At 49.5% G+C, this 23,779-nt stretch overlaps 1 protein-coding gene across 1 annotated transcript in view; it reads right to left on the bottom strand.

Annotated features, from left to right (window-relative positions):
* The window catches only part of ehbp1 (EH domain binding protein 1), a 390,693-nt gene that overhangs the window by 118,633 nt on the left and 248,281 nt on the right, over positions 1-23,779 (bottom strand). Inside the window, exons 18-19 of the mRNA XM_071394516.1 lie at positions 9,236-9,380; positions 3,078-3,275 (exon numbers count right to left, since the gene is read on the bottom strand). Coding sequence (XP_071250617.1) covers positions 3,078-3,275; positions 9,236-9,380 — 343 coding nt within the window. The remainder of the gene's footprint in view (positions 1-3,077; positions 3,276-9,235; positions 9,381-23,779) is intronic.

A 23,779-nucleotide genomic window follows, 5' to 3' on the forward strand; every position in this document is an offset into this window, starting at 1 on the left:
ACACTACGCCGTCATGGATTAAAATCCTGCAGCGCACGCAAGGTCCCCCTGCTCAAGCCAGGCGCATGTCCAGGCCCGTCTGAAGTTTGCCAATGACCATCTGGATGATCCAGAGGAGGAATGGGAGAAGGTCATGTGGTCTGATGAGACAAAAATAGAGCTTTTTGGTCTAAACTCCACTCGCCGTGTTTGGAGGAAGAAGAAGGATGAGTACAACCCCAAGAACACCATCCCAACCGTGAAGCATGGAGGTGGAAACATCATTCTTTGGGGATGCTTTTCTGCAAAGGGGACAGGACGACTGCACCGTATTGAGGGGAGGATGGATGGGGCCATGTATTGCGAGATCTTAGCCAACAACCTCCTTCCCTCAGTAAGAGCATTGATGATGGGTCGTGGCTGGGTCTTCCAGCATGACAACGACCCGAAACACACAGCCAGGGCAACTAAGGAGTGGCTCCGTAAGAAGCATCTCAAGGTCCTGGAGTGGCCTAGCCAGTCTCCAGACCTGAACCCAATAGAAAATCTTTGGAGGGAGCTGAAAGTCCGTATTGCCCAGCGACAGCCCCGAAACCTGAAGGATCTGGAGAAGGTCTGTATGGAGGAGTGGGCCAAAATCCCTGCTGCAGTGTGTGCAAACCTGGTCAAGAACTACAGGAAACGTATGATCTCTGTAATTGCAAACAAAGGATTCTGTACCAAATATTAAGTTCTGCTTTTCTGATGTATCAAATACTTATGTCATGCAATAAAATGCTAATTAATTACTTAAAAATCATACAATGTGATTTTCTGGATTTTTGTTTTAGATTCCGTCTCTCATAGTTGAAGTGTACCTATGATAAAAATTACAGACCTCTACATGCTTTGTAAGTAGGAAAACCTGCAAAATCGGCAGTGTATCAAATACTTGTTCTCCCCACTGTATATTAGTCTACCATATATATATTAGTGATATATATGAGTCTACCAGATATATATTAGTGATATATATTAGTATATCAGATATATATTAGTGATATATATTAGTCTATCAGATATATATTAGTGATATATATTAGTCTACCAGATATATATTAGTGATATATATTAGTCTACCAGATATATATTAGTCTACCAGATATATATTAGTGATATATATGAGTCTACCAGATATATATTAGTGATATATATTAGTCTATCAGATATATATTAGTGATATATATTAGTCTATCAGATATATATTAGTGATATATATTAGTCTACCAGATATATATTAGTGATATATATTAGTCTACCAGATATACATTAGTGATACATATTAGTCTACCAGATATATATTAGTGATATATATTAGTCTACCAGATATATATTAGTCTATCAGATATATATTAGTGATATATATTAGTCTATCAGATATATATTAGTGATATATATTAGTCTATCAGATATATATTAGTGATATATATTAGTCTATCAGATATATATTAGTGATATATATTAGTCTACCAGATATATATTAGTGATATATATTAGTCTACCAGATATATATTAGTCTACCAGATATATATTAGTCTACCAGATATATATTGGGGTAGCAGATGTATTAGGGAAGCCTGTTATTAAGTGCTGTTTAGGTGAAGTGCTCAGTAGAGTGTCCTGTCGAGGATGTTTTATCTGGCACCTCTTGAAACAGGCGGTTTCTGTCCCAGATGGCACCCTATTCCCTAGGTAGTGCACTGGTACTAGGTAGTTTAGACCACAGCCCCGGGTCTTTGGGCTCTGCACTACTTAGTGGATGGAGCCATTTGCACCGCAGCCGTCGAGCGTAGCAACACAACCACCTCTCCCTTCATAAGGACCGTCTCTGTGACAAAGGTCTTCACCACCAGAAAACTAGTGAAATACAACCTCTCCCTTCATCAGGACCGTCTCTGTGACAAAGGTCTTCACCACCAGAAAACTAGTGAAATACAACCTCTCCCTTCATCAGGACCGTCTCTGTGACAAAGGTCTTCACCACCAGAAAACTAGTGAAATACAACCTCTCCCTTCATCAGGACCGTCTCTGTGACAAAGGTCTTCACCAGCAGAAAACTAGTGAAATACAACCTCTCCCTTCATCAGGACCGTCTCTGTGACAAAGGTCTTCACCAGCAGAAAACTAGTGAAATACAACCTCTCCCTTCATCAGGACCGTCTCTGTGACAAAGGTCTTCACCACCAGAAAACTAGTGAAATTCAACCTCTCCCTTCATCAGGACCGTCTCTGTGACAAAGGTCTTCACCACCAGAAAACTAGTGAAATTCAACCTCTCCCTTCATCAGGACCGTCTCTGTGACAAAGGTCTTCACCACCAGAAAACTAGTGAAATTCAACCTCTCCCTTCATCAGGACCGTCTCTGTGACAAAGGTCTTCACCACCAGAAAACTAGTGAAATTCAACCTCTCCCTTCATCAGGACCGTCTCTGTGACAAAGGTCTTCACCAGCAGAAAACTAGTGAAATACAACCTCTCCCTTCATCAGGACCGTCTCTGTGACAAAGGTCTTCACCAGCAGAAAACTAGTGAAATTCAACTAGTCGTGAGGAAAACAACAAACCCACAGAGAAAACAGATAGCAGAGATACTGCTGCTTCAAAGAAACACCACTTATTGTTCTGTTTTCATGTCCTCCTTCCTTTCTGTTTCGTTAACCCTTTACTGTACTCCTGCCTATCTCCCATTGGCAGAACAGGGACGCAAAACGCTGGGAAAAAGTAATTAACTTACCTCTGAAAACATTCCACAAATGCTTTTCTGAAGATATGATTTTTTTATTGTCTAGGGAGAACTTTTTGCAGTTGTTTTTTAATTACTAGTTTTAATAAAATTGTACAGGAATAGAAAAACAAACAAAGACAGTCTCAGAACTAGAGAATCTGCTATAGGCCAATGGGATCCCAGCTAGCCATGACTCAAGCCAATGAGAAGCAGAGGTCAAAGGGGAAAGTGGAGTCGTGCACATGAGGGGTGAGTTACAGACCGACAAAACAGAGAGAACAAACGAACAAGCAGAAGCACCAGCACACAGCCAGTTAGTGGTGGTCCCTTTACCCAGAAAGGTTAGCTCAGAGCTGGGGTTAGTAGACTCCTGATGCCCCTGGATGGTGGAGGAGGTCGGAGGGGCCTCAGGAGGGTTAGTATCTACCACAGCAGCCTCTGTCACAGTTTCCTCATGGTGATCTTCCTCATCTCTCCCCCCCTCCTCCTCCTCACCCCCATTATCATCACCTGCATCTCCATCCAACACATCTACAGACGAGAAACAGAGAGAGAGACAGAGAGAGAGACAGAGAGAGAGAGAGACAGAGAGAGAGACAGAGAGAGAGAGAGACAGAGAGACAGAGAGAGAGAGAGACAGAGAAAGAGACAGAGAGAGACAGAGAGACAGAGAGAAAGATTGAGAGAGAGAAAGAAAGATGGAGAGAGAAAGAAAGATGGAGAGAGAAAGAAAGATGGAGAGAGAAAGAAAGATGGAGAGAGAGCGGGAAAGAAAGAGAGAAAGAAAGATGGAGAGAGAGCGGGAAAGAAAGAGAGAAAGAAAGATGGAGAGAGAGCGGGAAAGAAAGAGAGAAAGAAAGATGGAGAGAGAGCGGGAAAGAAAGAGAGAAAGAAAGATGGAGAAAGAGAGAGGGAAAGAAATAAGTATTTCTATGTTAGTGCATGTTAATGGTTATGTGAAGCCATGCTGGTTCCAAGCCCTAGAGAAGGAGATATTAATACGTGTTGTGAAAACACAGCAGGCCCCACTACAGTGTGTCTGTCTGTCTACCTGTCTGTCTACCTGTCTGTCTACCTCTACAGACACACAGACTAACTGAAGCAGAGCCATCACCAGACAATTCACAGCTCTGTTCAGGCATCGCTGCCGTGACAACAGCTACAGATAAAGGACAAAAACTAAACAAAAACAAAACATGAAAACACATATTACATTAAGCCTCCCGACGGGACAAAATAAAATAAATAAAATCGACACAAACAGTAAAAACAATATCAAACAGAAAAGGTAAATCCTGCTGTATAAATAAATGGACTCAAGAGAAACAAAACAACTGCTGTGGATGTTTGTCATGGAGAGTCTCCTTCCCTGCCACCCGTTCTCTGTCACTTAGTGGTAGGAGGAGAGACAAGGAAAGAAACGGGAGGGAGAGAAGGAGAAAGAGAGAGGCAGAAAAAGAGGGAGGAAGAGAGAGTAACAGGAAGAAGAGGGAGAGCGCGAAAAATAACGGGTGAAAGAGAGAGAGAGAAAAGCGAGAGAGAGAAAGACTCAAGGAAAAAGAGGGAGAGCATTTTCAGTTTTTAATTTGGTTTCTGTGATGTGTGGCGAGAGCGCGTGCGAGCGAGCGTGGAGCGTGGGTGGCTGGTTAACGCTAGCTAATTAAAGGAGGCTATGGTGATGGAGTTTGGAAAGTTTGCAGGCAGGCAGGCGGGCAGGCGGTGGCAGGGGCAGCCTCCCTCCCTCAGCCCAGGTCTGAATTAACAGGACCCTGAGTGGTGGAGGGAATGATGGAGGAGAGAGAGCGGGGCTAGGATTAGGCGTTCTGCACGGCAGGCCTTGTGCATCAGGCCCATAGCGCTGCTCTTCTCCTCCCTTCTCTCATCCCCCTTTCCTCTCCTCCTCCTCCTCCCTGACACCATTTTTAATGAGATCCACAATTAGCCAGATTCAAAAAGGCAGAAAGAGCAAATAAACCAAACTGCATCTTTCTCCGTCCTCTCTCTCCTGTCTCACTCATCTCCTCTCTTCCTCCTGTCTCACTCATCTCCTCTCTCTCCTCCTGTCTCACTCATCTCCTCTCTTCCTCCTGTCTCACTCATCTCCTCTCTTCCTCCTGTCTCACTCATCTCCTCTCTCTCCTCCTGTCTCACTCATCTCCTCCTGTCTCACTCATCTCCTCTCTCTTCCTCTCCTCCTGTCTCACTCATCTCCTCTCTTCCTCCTGTCTCACTCATCTCCTCTCTCTCCTCCTGTCTCACTCATCTCCTCTCTCTCCTCCTGTCTCACTCATCTCCTCTCTCTCCTCCTGTCTCACTCATCTCCTCTCTTCCTCCTGTCTCACTCATCTCCTCTCTCTTCCTCTCCTCCTGTCTCACTCATCTCCTCTCGTCCTCCTGTCTCACTCATCTCCTCTCTTCCTCCTGTCTCACTCATCTCCTCTCTTCCTCCTGTCACACTCATCTCCTCTCTTCCTCCTGTCTCACTCATCTCCTCTCTCTCCTCCTGTCTCACTCATCTCCTCTCTCTTCCTCCTGTCTCACTCATCTCCTCTCTTCCTCCTGTCTCACTCATCTCCTCTCTCTCCTCCTGTCTCACTCATCTCATCTCTCTCCTCCTGTCTCACTCATCTCCTCTCTCTTCCTCCTGTCTCACTCATCTCCTCTCTTCCTCCTGTCTCACTCATCTCCTCTCTCTCCTCCTGTCTCACTCATCTCCTCTCTCTCCTCCTGTCTCACTCATCTCCTCTCTCTTCCTCCTGTCTCACTCATCTCCTCTCTCTCCTCCTGTCTCACTCATCTCCTCTCTTCCTCCTGTCTCACTCATCTCCTCTCTCTCCTCCTGTCTCACTCATCTCCTCTCTCTCCTCCTGTCTCACTCATCTCCTCTCTCTCCTCCTGTCTCACTCATCTCCTCTCTCTCCTCCTGTCTCATTCATCTCCTCTCTTCCTCCTGTCTCACTCATATTATTTATTTTAATCACTATATTCTCTCTCTCTGTCTCTCTCTCTTTGTCTCTCTCAACAAGGTTCCACTTTTACCAGGTTTTGTCTTCAGCCCCTCCACAGCTCTGCCCCCCACAAGCTCTGCCCCTCCACAGCTCTGCCCCCCACAAACTCTACCCCTCCACAGCTCTGCCCCTCCACAGCTCTGCCCCCCACAAGCTCTGCCCCTCCACAGCTCTGCCCCCCACAAACTCTGCCCCTCCACAGCTCTGCCCCCCACAAACTCTGCCCCTCCACAGCTCTGCCCCTCCACAGCTCTGCCCCTCCACAACTCTGCCCCCCACAAACTCTGCCCCTCCACAAACTCTGCCCCTCCACAAGCTCTGCCCCCCACAAGCTCTGTACTCCCACATCTTCTCACTCTTGTCCTTTCTCTCTCTCTACTTCTCTCTCTTTTCCCATCTTTCCCCGTCCTCTCTCTTCCCATCTTTCCCCTTCCTCTCTCTTCCCATCTTTCCCAGTCCTTTCTCTTTTCATCTTTGCCCGTCCTCTCTCTTCCCATCTTTCCCCGTCCTCTCTTCCCATCTTTCCCCTTCCTCTCTCTTCCCATCTTTCCCCGTCCTCTCTTCCCATCTTTCCCCGTCCTCTCTCTTCCCATCTTTCCCAGTCCTTTCTCTTTCCATCTTTCCCCGTCCTCTCTCTTTTCATCTTTCCCCGTCCTCTCTCTTCCCATCTTTCCCCGTCCTCTCTCTTTTCATCTTTCCCCTTCCTCTCTTTTCCCATCTTTCCCCGTCCTCTCTCTTTTCATCTTTCCCCGTCCTCTCTCTTTACATCTTTCCCCTTCCTCTCTTTTCCCATCTTTCCCCGTCCTCTCTCTTTTCATCTTTCCCCTTCCTCTCTTTTCCCATCTTTCCCCGTCCTCTCTCTTTTCATCTTTCCCCGTCCTCTCTCTTTACATCTTTCCTCGTCCTCTCTCTTTACATCTTCCCCGTCCTCTCTCTTTACATCTTTCCCCTTCCTCTCTTTTCCCATCTTTCCCCGTCCTCTCTCTTTACATCTTCCCCGTCCTCTCTCTTTACATCTTTCCCTGTCTCTCTTTTCCTCCGTCTATCTCTTTCTGTCCAGCATCAGAATCAGAGGGATGAATAGTTATGAGAGAGACAGAGAAGACAGAGATAATAATTCTGCTGTCCCTTGACGCTGTGAGAAAGTGACATAGTAAAGTTCGTTCCCTGCGCTGCCCAATCACGTGGGCCGCTGTCTGTTCCTTCCCTATGCTGCCCAATCACGTGGGCCGCTGTCTGTTCCTTCCCTGTGCTGCCCAATCACGTGGGCCGCTGTCTGTTACTTCCCTGCGCTGCCCAATCACGTGGGCCGCTGTCTGTTACTTCCCTGCGCTGCCCAATCACGTGGGCCGCTGTCTGTTCGTTCCCTGCGCTGCCCAATCACGTGGGCCGCTGTCTGTTCGTTCCCTGCCCAATCACGTGGGCCGCTGTCTGTTCCTTCCCTGTGCTGCCCAATCACGTGGGCCGCTGTCTGTTCGTTCCCTGCCCAATCACGTGGGCCGCTGTCTGTTCCTTCCCTGCGCTGCCCAATCACGTGGGCCGCTGTCTGTTCCTTCCCTGCGCTGCCCAATCACGTGGGCCGCTGTCTGTTCCTTCCCTGCGCTGCCCAATCACGTGGGCCGCTGTCTGTTCCTTCCCTGCGCTGCCCAATCACGTGGGCCGCTGTCTGTTCCTTCCCTGCGCTGCCCAATCACGTGGGCCGCTGTCTGTTCCTTCCCTGCGCTGCCCAATCACGTGGGCCGCTGTCTGTTCCTTCCCTGCGCTGCCCAATCACGTGGGCCGCTGTCTGTTCCTTCCCTGCGCTGCCCAATCACGTGGGCCGCTGTCTGTTCCTTCCCTGCGCTGCCCAATCACGTGGGCCGCTGTCTGTTCCTTCCCTGCGCTGCCCAATCACGTGGGCCGCTGTCTGTTCCTTCCCTGCGCTGCCCAATCACGTGGGCCGCTGTCTGTTCCTTCCCTGCGCTGCCCAATCACGTGGGCCGCTGTCTGTTCCTTCCCTGCGCTGCCCAATCACGTGGGCCGCTGTCTGTTCCTTCCCTGCGCTGCCCAATCACGTGGGCCGCTGTCTGTTCCTTCCCTGCGCTGCCCAATCACGTGGGCCGCTGTCTGTTCCTTCCCTGCGCTGCCCAATCACGTGGGCCGCTGTCTGTTCCTTCCCTGCGCTGCCCAATCACGTGGGCCGCTGTCTGTTCCTTCCCTGCGCTGCCCAATCACGTGGGCCGCTGTCTGTTCCTTCCCTGCGCTGCCCAATCACGTGGGCCGCTGTCTGTTCCTTCCCTGCGCTGCCCAATCACGTGGGCCGCTGTCTGTTCCTTCCCTGCGCTGCCCAATCACGTGGGCCGCTGTCTGTTCCTTCCCTGCGCTGCCCAATCACGTGGGCCGCTGTCTGTTCCTTCCCTGTGCTGCCCAATCACGTGAACCGCTGTCTGTTTCTTCCCTGCGCTGCCCAATCACGTGGGCCGCTGTCTGTTCCTTCCCTGCGCTGCCCAATCACGTGGGCCGCTGTCTGTTCCTTCCCTGTGCTGCCCAATCACGTGGGCCGCTGTCTGTTCCTTCCCTGCGCTGCCCAATCACGTGGGCCGCTGTCTGTTCCTTCCCTGTGCTGCCCAATCACGTGTGCCGCTGTCTGTTCCTTCACTATGCACCGCAGCCATTACATTTCACCCTGACAACCAGACAAGAGGGGTCATAAACGGGGAGACGATTGAAAACAAATATCTATAGGCGTAATAACGGCCATTACCATAATAACATCTATTTACGGTGGAATGGAAAACCGCACGGCGGCGAATTCACACCGTTGAATTTCAGACTCGATAGCTATGATTATAAATGAGTTTTGTTTCTCTCCTGAAAGGTAATTCAGCCACACCAAGAGTACCGCTGATTAACCAATAATTACACCTGAATAAAGGAGAGGAAAGTGAAACCAATTTGAGCTGTAATCACAGGGTTGTGTGTGAGTGTGTTTGAGACCTACAGTAGTGATCAAATGGCGTTTGTTTTTCCTGATGCATTTTGGGGGATTAGCGATGGCCCTTAGAGAGAAGGACTAATGGAAAAGTCTCCACCAGTGAGTGCTTTCAGCTTACAATTTACTTGTGTGTGTGTGTGTGTGTGTGTGTGTGTGTGTGTGTGTGTGTGTGTGTGTGTGTGTGTGTGTGTGTGTGTGTGTGTGTGTGTGTGTGTGTGTGTGTGTGAGGCAACATTCATGTGTAATTTCCTTGTGGTTAAATGCAGCACAGATGTCCTCCAGAGAAACACAGCATCCTGGGATGTTTAAAACACACTGATGTAGAAAGACAATTTAAAGAAAAAAAAAAATGACTTAAAAACTGTGAACTGTTCTTCATTTGTGTTTGAACAATAATTATGATTTTTTGAAATCTCAACCAACTGGACACGTGTCTATGCAAGTGTGTTAGCGGCTGGCTTTAAACATGTGCTCTGTGTGTGCTCTCTGTGTGTGTGTGTGTGTCTAACCTCCAGTAGGGGTGGTTCTGCCTCTCCCTCGGTCAGCGGTCGTGTCGTAAAGGGGCATCTCTGTGATCTTGACCCCAGAGCGAGCCTCAGCGATGAGCTGTCTGGCCCTCTCCCTCAGCTGCCTCCGACGCTCCACATCTCTCTCCTACACACACACACACACACACACACACACACACACACACACACACACACACACACACACACACACACACACACACACACACACACACACACACACACACACACACACACTACATATAAAAACTCATACACAATATTTTGCAGGTCTGATATGAAATAGAGTCAACCGAAGGAAGAAACAGACACACACCATATTAACACACAACACAACTCACACACCATATTAACACACCACAACTCACACACCATATTAACACACCAAAACTCACACACCATATTAACACACCAAAACTCACACACCATATTAACACACCAAAATTAACACACCATATGAACACACCAAAACTCACACACCATATTAACACACCAAAACTCACACACCATATTAACACACCAAAACTCACACACCATATTAACACAACAAAACTCACACACCATATTAACACACCAAAACTCACACACCATATTAACACACCAAAACTCACACACCATATTAACACACCAAAACTCACACACCATATTAACACACCAAAATTAACACACCATATTAACACACCAAAACTCACACACCATATTAACACACCAAAACTCACACACCATATTAACACACCAAAACTCACACACCATATTAACACAACAAAACTCACACACCATATTAACACACAACAAAACTCACACACCATATTAACACACAACAAAACTCACACACCATATTAACACACAACAAAACTCACACACCATATTAACACACAACAAAACTCACACACCATATTAACACACAACAAAACGAACACACCATCTCTTGTACAGGTCTGATATGAAAGAGGAAACCTAATGCGCACACACACACACACACACACACACACACACACACACACACACACACACACACACACACACACACACACACACACACACACACACACACACACACACACACACACACACACACTCTCCATGGTGCTGCTCCACAGATACAGTATTGAGCAGCTGCCATCTTAGTAATGACAGAAACGCCATTTACGCCCCAACCAATCTGATCCTGCTGCTAGATAGCAACACAACAGACAGACAGACAGACAGACACGCAGACAGACAGACAGACAGACAGACAGACAGACAGACAGACAGACCGGGAGGCAGGCAGGCAGGCAGACAGACAGACAGACAGACAGGCCGGGAGGCAGGCAGACAGACACGCAGACAGACACGCAGACAGACAGGCCGGGAGGCAGGCAGGCAGGCAGGCAGGCAGGCAGGCAGGCAGGCAGGCAGGCAGGCAGGCAGGCAGGCAGGCAGGCAGGCAGGCAGACAGACAGACAGACAGACAGACAGACAGACAGACAGACAGACAGACAGACAGACAGACAGACAGACAGACAGACAGACAGACAGACAGACAGACAGACAGACAGACAGACAGAGGAACACACGGGTGGTTCCAGGAATAGAGTGTCTTCATGTCCTTCAGACATTGTGGACATGTTGATAAAACTCTCAATGGAACGGTTGGATCACATCTATGCTTTAACTAAACACACACACACAGGTCTGTGATAAGTAACCAACATACCCTGCAGGAAAAGAGGTCCTGATGATTTCAATTGACAGCCACTTTACTGATGAGGATCACAGACCAGCCAGCCAGCCAGACAGACAGACAGACAGACACACAGACACACACGAGGGAATAGACTAACCCATTATTAACCAAAGCTATATTTCCATCATATTTGTCCTCTCTGATTTGTTCCTAATCTCTGTATTCCAGTGTTAAGGGATGGTGATGGAGAGAAGCCCCTCCCCTGATCATTGAGCCATGAGCAGAACAAGCAGCAGAAACTAATGAGCTACATCTCTCTAGTTCCATGGCAATTGTTTGTTTGTAGCCATTGTTAGAGGAGGACAATAGGGAGGAATTGCAAATGACAGCAATCCCCACTCACCGCCCGACTGCCACCTCTCTGCTAATAATGGTGTGTGAGTGTGTGCGTGTGAGAGAGAGTGTGTGAATAAGAAGGTGTGTGAGTGAGAAAGAAAGACAAAGAGAAAGAGCGAGAGAAGGTAAGTGTGTGAGACGAATATTTTTAGATTTTAAAAATACCTTTTTGCCCCAATAGTTCCATCATTAAGAGGACAAACATTAGTTCATTTTAAAAGACCTAGAAAGTTAGAACCAAGTCCCCATCCTGGTCCAGGGTACATAGAACCCCTGACGCCCCACACCACTACAAAGCCCCCGTCCTGGTCCAGGGTACATAGAACCCCTGACGCCCCACACCACTACAAAGCCCCCATCCTGGTCCAGGGTACATAGAACCCCTGACGCCCCACACCACTACAAAGCCCCCGTCCTGGTCCAGGGTACATAGAACCCCTGACGCCCCACACCACTACAAAGTCCCCCAGATGGTTCACCAGCCCCCCCATATATACATGGTCCAGTGTGAGCCGAGCCCCCCCCCCATATATACATGGTCCAGTGTGAGCCGAGCCCCCCCCCATATATACATGGTCCAGTGTGAGCCGAGCCCCCCCCCCCATATATACATGGTCCAGTGTGAGCCGAGCCCCCCCCCCCATATATACATGGTCCAGTGTGAGCCGAGCCCCCCCCCCCATATATACATGGTCCAGTGTGAGCCGAGCCCCCCCCCCCCCCCCATATATACATGGTCCAGTGTGAGCCGAGCCCCCCCCCCCCCCATATATACATGGTCCAGTGTGAGCCCAGCCCCCCCCCATATATACATGGTCCAGTGTGAGCCGAGCCCCCCCCCCCCCCCCCCCATATACACATGGTCCAGTGTGAGCCGAGCCCCCCCCCCCCATATACACATGGTCCAGTGTGAGCCGAGCCCCCCGCCCCCCCCCCCCCATATATACATGGTCCAGTGTGAGCCGAGCCACCCCCCCCCCCCCCCCATATACACATGGTCCAGTGTGAGCCGAGCCCCCCGCCCCCCCCCCCCCCATATATACATGGTCCAGTGTGAGCCGAGCCACCCCCCCCCCCCCCCCCATATACACATGGTCCAGTGTGAGCCGAGCCCCCCGCCCCCCCCCCCCCCATATACACATGGTCCAGTGTGAGCCGAGCCCCCCCCCCCGCCCCCCCCCATATATACATGGTCCAGTGTGAGCCGAGCCACCCCCCCCCCCCCCCATATACACATGGTCCAGTGTGAGCCGAGCCCCCCCCCCCCATATATACATGGTCCAGTGTGAGCCGGCACCAGAGAGAATGAAAGAAGGAGTGAGAGAGTAGAGGTGTGTAGTCACTTCATACCGAACACAAAGAAACAACACGACCATCTCCTAGTTTCCTAGAAACCACCGTGTCTTCTGACCGGACGGTCTTCCCTCAGCTAAATAAAGGTGATACCTGCAGGCTGTGCTACTACTGCTATATCATATGTCTGGGTTCTGCCCTGACGGATACGGATACAGCTATGGGTTATAGGGAGGAGAATACAGAGAACACCTACTACAGCTCTGACCGGCCCTGCACTCCAGATTAAACTGCTGTATTGTCCCTAGACATTTTGGAGACGGAGGAGAGGAGATGAGAAATTGTGTTTGTGCCTTTCTGTCTATCCAGAGGCTAGGATTAACACTATAGAAAATGTATCTAGCCAGCTCAGCAACAGCCAGCTATGGGGGCAGTGATTAGAAAATAGAAAAGGGAAGGATATATGGGAGGATAGAAGGAGATTGGGGATGGAAGGATAGAATGGAGAACTGGGGGAGACTGGGGATGGAAGGATAGAATGGAGAACTGGGGAGATTGGGGATGGAAGGATAGAATGGAGAACTGGGGAGATTGGGGATGGAAGGATAGAATGGAGAACTGGGGAGATTGAGGATGGAAGGATAGAATGGAGAACTGGGGAGATTGGGGATGGAAGGATAGAATGGAGATCTGGGGGAGATTGAGGATGGAAGGATAGAATGGAGATCTGGGTGAGATTGAGGATGGAAGGATAGAATGGAGATCTGGGGGAGATTGGGGATGGAAGGATAGAATGGAGATCTGGGGGAGATTGGGGATGGAAGGATAGAATGGAGAACTGGGGGAGATTGGGGATGGAAGGATAGAATGGAGAACTGGGGGAGATTGGGGATGGAAGGATAGAATGGAGAACTGGGGAGATTGGGGATGGAAGGATAGAATGGAGAACTGGGGAGATTGAGGATGGAAGGATAGAATGGAGAACTGGATAGAATGGAGAACTGGGGAGATTGAGGATGTTGGTCCTGTCTTATCTAACTAGCCAGATGTCCTATATAGGTGTAGTCTATACTAGAGTGTTGGTCCTGTCTTATCTAACTAGTCAGATGTCCTATATAGGTGTAGTCTATACTAGTGTTGGTCCTGTCTTATCTAACTAGTCAGATGTCCTATATAGGTGTAGTCTATACTAGAGTGTTGGTCCTGTCTTATCTAACTAGTCAGATGTCCTATATAGGTGTAGTCTATACTAGTGTTGGTCCTGTCTTATCTAACTAGTCAGATGTCCTATATAGGTGTAGTCTATACTAGTGTTGGTCCTGTCTTATCTAACTAGTCAGATGTCCTATATAGGTGTAGTCTATACTAGTGTTGGTCCTGTCTTATCTAACTAGTCAGATGTCCTATATAGGTGTAGTCTATACTAGTGTTGGTCCTGTCTTATCTAACTAGTCAGATGTCATATATAGGTGTAGTCTATACTAGAGTGTTGGTCCTGTCTTATCTAACTAGTCAGATGTCCTATATAGGTGTAGTAAAAATCTTTATTTGTACTATTTTCTACATTGTAGAATAGTAGTGAAGACATCAAAACTATGAAATAACACATTAGTAAACCAAAAAAAGTGTTAAACAAATGAAAATATATTTGAGATTCTTCAAATAGCCACACAGTCCTCTGATCACAGGGGCGGAGAGAGAGATCACCATGAAGGAGAACAAGGAGACAGAGATGGAGCGCAGGGGGTTCTGGGAGGAAGAAAAGAACAAGACTTCTCTTTTGAAAATGGAACAGAGAAGAGAAGGAACAATCATGTGTTTAGATGTCTCCTTTCACTGGTGGAACCTACCGGCCGCGGGGAGAGAGGGGCTGAACGGATGAGTGCAAGGCTGAGACAGAGGCCTCCTCTGTGGGCTTGGCGTCAGGGCAGGGGCCCCTCTCTGGCTCTCTGCTCTGGAGGTTTTGGGGGGCTTGTGAAGCTGGCTGCTCTTTTCTGGCCAAGAGAGGAGAGAGAGGGTACGCACGACTGACCTTGGAAAGAACCCTGGCAGGCTTGGCAAGGGGTAGCACACACACACACACACACACACAATACAGGGTAGTGCTGAAGACAGCTTGACAAGACCCAGGAGAAATGTGCGCACACACACACACACCACCAAGGTGGTGCCAGGGTCCTGGATAGCCAGCCAGTCTGGCAGCCACTCACGCAGGAAGATACATTTGTCACGACAGAGACAGACAGACAGACTCAAGAGGTGCTCTAGGTCTCTATCGTCTGACAGACAGACAGACAGGACACTGTAGTCCTGGAAGGCCACAGAGTATAAGTGCAGGCTTTGGTCCTAACCCAGCACTAAAATTACATTTGTTTGAACTCTTGGATATGGACCCATCTAGGTTCTGTCTCTCTCCTCCATCAAATCAATCCTTCATCTGTTCTCTCTCTCTCTCTCTCACATCCAAAATTACCATCGTTGAGTAGTAGCGAGTGACCCCAGTCTGAGTGTGTCTCAGGGAAAGTTTGGGATATGAAAAAAACACACACTGGTACATGTGAAATAGGACAACTATAAACAAACTCCGAATAATTATTAATGAAGAGAGAGAGAAGGAGAAGGGGAGAGAGAGAGACAGAGAGAAACAGAGACAGACAGAGAGAGACAGAGAGAGGAGAGACAGAGAGAGGAGGGGGGGGAAGAGAGAGAGAGAGAGAGAGAGACAGAGAGACAGAGAGAGAGAGAGGAGTGGGGAAGAGAGAGAGAGAGAGAGGGGGAGAGACAGAGAGAGGAGAGACAGCGAGAGGAGGGGGGGAGAGAGAGAGAGAGAGAGAGGAGAGGGGGAGAGAGAGAGAGAGAGAGAGAGAGCGAGAGAGCGAGAGAGCGAGAGAGCGAGAGAGCGAGAGAGAGAGAGAGAGAGAGAGAGAGAGAGAACCCCATGCTTATCGGCCGGTGCCAGACAGAGTGTGCGGATCAATGAACGCGCAGAGCCCCAACGATCAATGCATTTGATAAGGAATTAAAGGAGAACCACTGTACATGGCTATCAAAGGGGTGCTACATGGACGTAATTATGATTTGGCGGGTGTGTGCCGATGATAGGGGCGTGTGTGTGATGGGGTGCAGGGGTGGCTGGGGGGGAGAGAGGAGAGAAGAGAGAAGCGCTCAAGGGTGGTTGGGGGTGGTAGGGGTGGTTGGGGGTGGTAGGGGTGGGGTCGTCTGAGAGGAGAGGCACTGTAACACACACACATATACAGCTATAGGAGAGGAAAGGAGGCAGGAGGAGAGAAATGGTCCCTGTGTGTGTGTTTATCCAAGGTGAACACACACACACATATACAAGTAAAACTGGTCTGAGCACAGAGGCACCAGGGACGGTTACACACACACACACACACCCACGGTGACGTCATGAGGGAGAAGACAGTTGAACAAGTAAAACTGGTCGGAGCACAGAGGCACCAGGGACGGTTACACACACATTGTGACAGAGTGTATGATGGGAAGAGGTTGCCCTTTAAGAGACAGGATAATTGCTGCCATTGAGAGAGAACACGAGCTAACACACACACACACACACACACACACACACACACACACACACACACACACACACACACACACACACACACACACACACACACACACACACACACACACACACACACACACACAGAGGTGAGGCCATTGAGAGAGAACATTAGCTGAACCCTGAGAGAAGGAAGCAGGAAAAAAACAAAAAACAACACCCATTATGGCCTCTCTGTGTGTCGCTGTGTGTGTACTCTGCTCAGTGTGTGTGTGTGTGTGTGTGTGTGTGTGTGTGTGTGTGTGTGTGTGTGTGTGTGTGTGTGTGTGTGTGTGTGTGTGTGTCTGTGTGTGTGTACATGTGTGTGTGTGTGTGCCTCTGTGTGTGTCTCTGTGTGTGTACATGTGTGTGTGTGTCTGTGTGTCTCTGTGTGTGTGGGTGTGTGTGTGTGTGTCTCTGTGTATGTACATGTGTGTGTGTGTCTGTGTGTGTGTGTGTGTCTCTGTGTATGTACATGTGTGTCTCTGTGTGTATGTACATGTGTGTCTCTGTGTGTATGTGTGTGTGTATGTACATGTGTGTGTGTGTGTGTCTGTGTATGTACATGTTTGTGTGTGTGTGTCTCTGTGTGTGTGTGTCTCTGTGTATGTACATGTGTGTGTCTGTGTGTATATATATATATATATATATATATGTGTGTGTGTGTGTGTGTGTGTTTTAAATAAAACTGAAGGACCTCGGCGTCACTCTGGACCCTGATCTCTCTTTTGATGAACATATCAAGACAGTTTCAAGGACAGCTTTTTTCCATCTACGTAACATTGCAAAAATCAGAAACTTTCTGTCCAAAAATGATGCAGAAGAATGTATCCATGCTTTTGTTACTTCTAGGTTAGACTACTGCAATGCACTACTTTCCGGCTACCCGGATAAAGCACTAAATAAACTTCAGTTAGTGCTAAATACGGCTGCTAGAATCCTGACTAGAACCAAGAAATTTGATCATATTACTCCAGTGCTAGCCTCCCTACACCGGCTTCCTGTTAAGGCAAGGGCTGATTTCAAGGTTTTACTGCTAACCTACAAAGCATTACATGGGCTTGCTCCTACCTATCTTTCAGATTTGGTTCTGCCGTACATACCTACACGTACGCTACGTTCACAAGACGCAGGCCTCCTAATTGTCCCTAGAATTTCTAAGCAAACAGCTGGAGGCAGGGCTTTCTCCTATAGAGCTCCATCTTTATGGAATGGTCTGCCTACCCATGTGAGAGACGCAGACTCGGTCTCAACCTTTAAGTCTTTACTGAAGACTCATCTCTTCAGTAGGTCATATGATTGAGTGTAGTCTGGCCCAGGAGTGTGAAGTTGAACGGAAAGGCTCTGGAGCAAAGAACCGCCCTTGCTGTCTCTGCCTGGCCGGTTCCCCTCCACTGGGATTCTCTGCCTCTAACCCTATTACAGCGGCTGAGTCACTGGCTTACTGGTGCTCTTCCATGCCGTCCCTAGGAGGGGTGCGTCACTTGAGTGGGTTGAGTCGCTGACGTGATCTTCCTGTCCGGGCTGGCGCCACCCCCTTGGGTTGTGCCGTGGCGGAGATCTTTGTGGGCTATACTCGGCCTTGTCTCAGGATGGTAGGTTGGTGGTTGAAGATATCCCTCTAGTGGTGTGGGGGCTGTGCTTTGGCAAAGTGGGTGGGGTTATATCCTGCCTGTTTGGTCCTGTCCGGGGGTATCATCGGATGGGGCCACAGTGTCTCCTGACCCCTCCTGTCTCAGCCTCCAGTATTTATGCTGCAGTAGTTTATGTGTCGGGGGGCTAGGGTCAGTCTGTTATATATGGAGTATTTCTCCTGTTTTATCCGGTGTCCTGTGTGAATTTAAGTATGCTCTCTCTAATTCTCTCTTTCTTTCTTTCTCTCTCTCGGAGGACCTGAGCCCTAGGACCATGGCTCAGGACTACCTGACATGATGACTCCTTGCTGTCCCCAGTCCACCTGGTCGTGCTGCTGCTCCAGTTTCAACTGTTCTGCCTGCGGCTATGGAACCCTGACCTGTTCACCGGACGTGCTACCTGTCCCAGACCTGCTGTTTTCAACTCTCTAGAGACAGCAGGAACGGTAGAGATACTCTCAATGATCGGCTATGAAAAGCCAACTGACATTTACTCCTGAGGTGCTGACTTGCTGCACCCTCGACAACTACTGTGATTATTATTATTTGACCCTGCTGGTCATCTATGAACATTTGAACATCTTGGCCATGTTCTGTTATAATCTCCACCCGGCACAGCCAGAAGAGGACTGTCCACCCCTCATAGCCTGGTTCCTCTCTAAGTTTCTTCCTAGGTTCTGGCCTTTCTAGGGAGTTTTTTCTAGCCACCGTGCTTCTACACCTGCATTGCTTGCTGTTTGGGGTTTTAGGCTGGGTTTCTGTACAGCACTTTGAGATATCAGCTGATGTAAGAAGGGATTTATAAATACATTTGAATATTAATACTCTCAACCCATCTAACAGTAATTAAACAATGTGTGTGTGTGTGTGTGTGTGTGTGTGTGTGTGTGTGTGTGTGTGTGTGTGTGTGTGTGTGTGTGTGTGTGTGTGTGTGTGTGAGAGAGACAGGGGGGTTCAGAGTGTGTGTGTGTGTGTGTTTGTGTGTGAGACAGGGGTGTTCAGAGTGTGTGTGTGACAGGGGTGTTCAGAGTGTGTGTGAGACAGGGGTGTTCAGAGTGTGTGTGTGACAGGGGTGTTCAGAGTGTGTGTGAGACAGGGGTGTTCAGAGTGTGTGTGTGTGACAGGGGTGTTCAGAGTGTGTATGTGTGACAGGGGTGTTCAGAGTGTGTGTGTGTATGTGTGACAGGGGGGTTCAGAGTGTGTGTGTGTATGTGTGACAGGGGTGTTCAGAGTGTGTGTGTGTATGTGTGACAGGGGTGTTCAGAGTGTGTGTGTGTATGTGTGACAGGGGTGTTCAGAGTGTGTATGTGTGACAGGGGGGTTCAGAGTGTGTGTGAGACAGGGGTGTTCAGAGTGTGTGTGTGTGTGTGTGTGTGTGTGTGTGACAGGGGGGTTCAGAGTGTGTGTGTGTATGTGTGACAGGGGTGTTCAGAGTGTGTGTGTGTATGTGTGACAGGGGTGTTCAGAGTGTGTGTGTGTATGTGTGACAGGGGTGTTCAGAGTGTGTATGTGTGACAGGGGTGTTCAGAGTGTGTATGTGTGACAGGGGGGTTCAGAGTGTGTATGTGTGACAGGGGTGTTCAGAGTGTGTATGTGTGACAGGGGGGTTCAGAGTGTGTGTGAGACAGGGGGGTTCAGAGTGTGTATGTGTGACAGGGGGGTTCAGAGTGTGTGTGAGACAGGGGGGTTCAGAGTGTGTGTGAGACAGGGGTGTTCAGAGTGTGTGTGAGACAGGGGTGTTCAGAGTGTGTGTGTGTATGTGTGACAGGGGTGTTCAGAGTGTGTATGTGTGACAGGGGTGTTCAGAGTGTGTATGTGTGACAGGGGTGTTCAGAGTGTGTATGTGTGACAGGGGGGTTCAGAGTGTGTATGTGTGACAGGGGTGTTCAGAGTGTGTATGTGTGACAGGGGGGTTCAGAGTGTGTGTGAGACAGGGGGGTTCAGAGTGTGTGTGTGTGACAGGGGGGTTCAGAGTGTGTATGTGTGACAGGGGGGTTCAGAGTGTGTGTGTGTGACAGGGGGGTTCAGAGTGTGTATCCAGTGTGTCTCTCTCCTCTCCTCTCTCTCTCTCTCTCTACCTCCTCTCCTCTCTCTCTCTCTACCTCCTCTCCTCTCTCTACCTCCTCTCCTCTCTCTCTCTCTACCTCCTCTCCTCTATCTCTACCTCCTCTCCTCTCTCTCTCCTCTCTACCTCCTCTCCTCTCTCTCTCTCTACCTCCTCTCCTCTCTCTCTCTCTCTCTCTCTACCTCCTCTCCTCTCTCTCTACCTCTCTCCCCTCTCTCTCTCTCCTCTTTCTCTCTCTACCTCCTCTCCTCTCTCTCTCTCTCCTCTCTCTCTCTCTCTCTACCTCCTCTCTCTCTCTCTACCTCATCTCCTCTCTCTCTACCTCCTCTCCTCTCTCTCTACCTCCTCTCCTCTCTCTCTACCTCCTCTCCTCTCTCTCTCTCTACCTCCTCTCCTCTCTCTCTCTCTCTCTCTACCTCCCTCCTCTCTCTCTCTCTCTCTCTCTCTCTCTACCTCCTCTCCTCTCTCTCTCTCTCTACCTCCTCTCCTCTCTCTCTCTCTCTACCTCCTCTCCTCTCTCTACCTCTCTCTCCTCTCTCTACCTCCTCTCCTCTCTCTACCTCCTCTCTCTCTCTCTACCTCCTCTCCTCTCTCTCTCTACCTCCTCTCCTCTCTCTACCTCCTCCTCTCTCTCTCTACCTCCTCTCCTCTCTCTCTCTACCTCCTCTCCTCTCTCTCTCTCTACCTCCTCTCCTCTCTCTCTCTCTACCTCCTCTCCTCTCTCTCTCACACTTCATTCAGAGACTTCCTTTGATCTTCGTTCCAGACAACTCACTCACTCACTCACACACACACACATACACCCCCCCCCCCCCCTCGGGGCTATTTAGTTTATTAGGGGCTGATTCATCAACTCCCGGGGAATCATTTAGTTTCATTAGGAGCTGGTTTATCAGAGAGAAGAAGAGAAAAAAGGGACGGAGTGACAAAGGGAGACCTGCTGAAAAACTATTACTGCTGTGAGAAAGATGAAAGGAGGAGAGGAGGGGGAGAAAGAGGAGGAGAGGAGGAGGAGAAATAGGAGGAGAGGAGGAGGAGAAATAGGAGGAGAGGAGGGGGAGAAAGAGGAGGGGAGGAGGGGGAGAAAGAGGAGTAGAGGAGGAGGAGAAAGAGGAGGGGAGGAGGGGGAGAAAGAGGAGGAGAGGGGGGGGAAAGAGGAGGAGAGGAGGGGGAGAAAGAGGAGGAGAGGGGGGGGGAGAGGAGGAGAGGAGGGGGAGAAAGAGGAGGAGAGGAGGGGGAGAAAGAGGAGGGGAGGAGGGGGAGAAAGAGGAGTAGAGGAGGAGGAGAAATAGGAGGAGAGGAGGGGGAGAAAGAGGAGGGGAGGAGGGGGAGAAAGAGGAGTAGAGGAGGAGGAGAAAGAGGAGGGGAGGAGGGGGAGAAAGAGGAGGAGAGGGGGGGGGGGAAGAGGAGGAGAGGAGGGGGAGAAAGAGGAGGAGAGGAGGGGGAGAAAGAGGAGGAGAGGCGGAGAGGAGTGAGGATAGTTGAAAAGGAAAAGGCTGAGAGGCGATATTAGCATTTTCAAACAGATCTTTTTCTGTTTGTTGAAAAGGCAGCAGTGGGCTTTTTGAAGAGAGGAGAGGAGAGGGGAGGGAAGGAGAGGGGAGGGAAGGAGAGGGGAGGGAAGGAGAGGGAAGGAGAGAGGAGGGAAGGAGTTGGGGGGAGGGGAGGAGAGGTGAGGAGAGTTGAGTACAGGGGGCATTTGGAGTTCAAAGGTTTCTCTTCCCCCTCCTCTGCTCTCCTTTCTCCCTTGTTTCTCTGACAGCGAGGGTCACGGCAGACTCCAAGAAGTCACCTCTACGCCTCAGAGAGAGAGAGAGAGAGAGAGCTGGTCGGTGAAAATCAAACAGAGTCCAATTAAAGGAATCAGAACGAGCCAGTGAGCACGAGGACCAACACACACACACACACACACACACACACACACACACACACACACACACACACACACACACACACACACACACACACACACACACACACACACACACACACACACACACACACACACACACACACACACACACACACACACACACGGTATAGACAGACACCTTGACGTACAAATAAGATGCACAAACACACATACACATTTAAATAAATACACTTGCATACATATAGACAGACACCTTGCCATACAAATAGGATGCACACTCACACACACCTCTCCCAGCCAGACATAGTGTGCAGCCTCATAATTACCATGGCCAGGACTGTGTGAAATTACTGCTCCCATCGGCTAATGGAGGAAGACACCTGGAGCGAACAGTCACACACACACACACACACCTATTTACATGTTAAGAGAATATGTACTATCTACATGTGGAAAAATAGATAATTTTAAGCGAGAGAGCGAGGAGGGGAGAGCGAGGAGAGACAGAGAGAGAGAGAGGAGGAGAGAGAGAGCGAGGAGGAGAGAGCGAGGAGGAGAGAGCGAGGAGGGGAGAGCGAGGAGAGACAGAGAGAGAGCGAGGAGGAGAGAGAGAGCGAGGAGGAGAGAGAGTGAGCGAGGAGAGAGAGCAAACGAGCGAGAGAGAGCGAGGAGAGAGAGAGAGCGAGGAGAGAGCGAGGAGAGAGGAGAGAGAGAGAGCGAGGAGAGAGCGAGGAGAGAGAGAGCGAGGAGAGAGAGCGAGAGAGAAAGAGGAGGCGAGAGAGCAAGGAGGAGAGAGAGAGAGAGAGAGTACGGGAGGAGGGGAGGAGGGGAGGGGAGTAAGGGAGGAGTGGAGGAGGGGAGTGGAGGGGAGTAAGGGAGGAGTGGAGGGGAGGGGAGGAGTGGAGGGGGGGAGTGGAGGGGAGTAAGGGAGGAGGGGAGTAAGGGAGGAGTGGAGGGGAGTAAGGGAGGAGTGGAGGGGGAGGAGGGGAGGGGAGAAGGGGAGTAAGGGAGGAGTGGAGGGGGAGGAGGGGAGGGGAGTAAGGGAGGAGGGGAGTAAGGGAGGAGTGGAGGGGAGTAAGGGAGGAGTGGAGGAGATGAGGAGTAAGGGAGGAGTGGAGGGGAGGGGTGGAGGGGAGTAAGGGAGGAGTGGAGGGGGAGGAGGGGAGTAAGGGAGGAGTGGAGGGGGACGAGGGGAGTAAGGGAGGAGTGGAGGGGGAGGAGGGGAGTAAGGGAGGAGTGGAGGGGGAGGAGGGGAGTAAGGGAGGAGTGGAGGGGGAGGAGGGGAGTGGAGGAGTGGACAGGAGAGGAGGAGTAAGGGAAAAAGAGGGGGAACACTTATTTTTTCTAATTGTTCATTAATGACTAATTTGCCTGCAGGGGGGGGGGGGGGGCAAGACATTCCAAGAGATCTGGACTAAATGGCCTAATAGATGTTGAAGCCCACCTAGGAGGGGGGAAGGAGATGGAGGGAGTGGGGGACAACGTAAAAACAATTAGTATTACTGCTCAATGGAACAGAAAATATAGAGAGAGAGACAGAAAGAGAGAGACTAACCATTTGTACATCGTTACAACACTGTATATAGATAGACATAATATGACATTTATAATGTCTTTATTCTTTTGGAACTTCTGTGAGTGTAATGTTTACTGTTCATTTTTATTGTTTATTTCACTTTTGTATATTATCTACTTGACTTGCTTTGGCAATGTTAACATGTGTTTCCCATGCCAATAAAACCCATTGAATTGAATTGACAGCGAGAGCGAGAGAGAGAGAGAGAGAGAGAGAGAGAGAGAGAGAGAGAGAGAGGAGTGAGTGAGTGAGTGTAAATAGCAAAGAAGAAAGTAGGAGAAAAGTGAGAAAGAAAGAGAGGGATGAAGACAGAGGACGAAGACAGTATGAGAAAAAGAAAGGGAGGGAGTGAGAAAGAGAAGTGAACTGGTAACCTCCATTCAAAGAGAGTGGCAGCATGGGACACTATTAGAGAGGTAGGGGAGAGCAGAGGGCAACACACATACATCTAT

Source organism: Salvelinus alpinus, chromosome 3 (genome assembly GCF_045679555.1).
Source record: "Salvelinus alpinus chromosome 3, SLU_Salpinus.1, whole genome shotgun sequence".
In the NCBI taxonomy this organism is placed as follows: domain Eukaryota; kingdom Metazoa; phylum Chordata; class Actinopteri; order Salmoniformes; family Salmonidae; genus Salvelinus; species Salvelinus alpinus.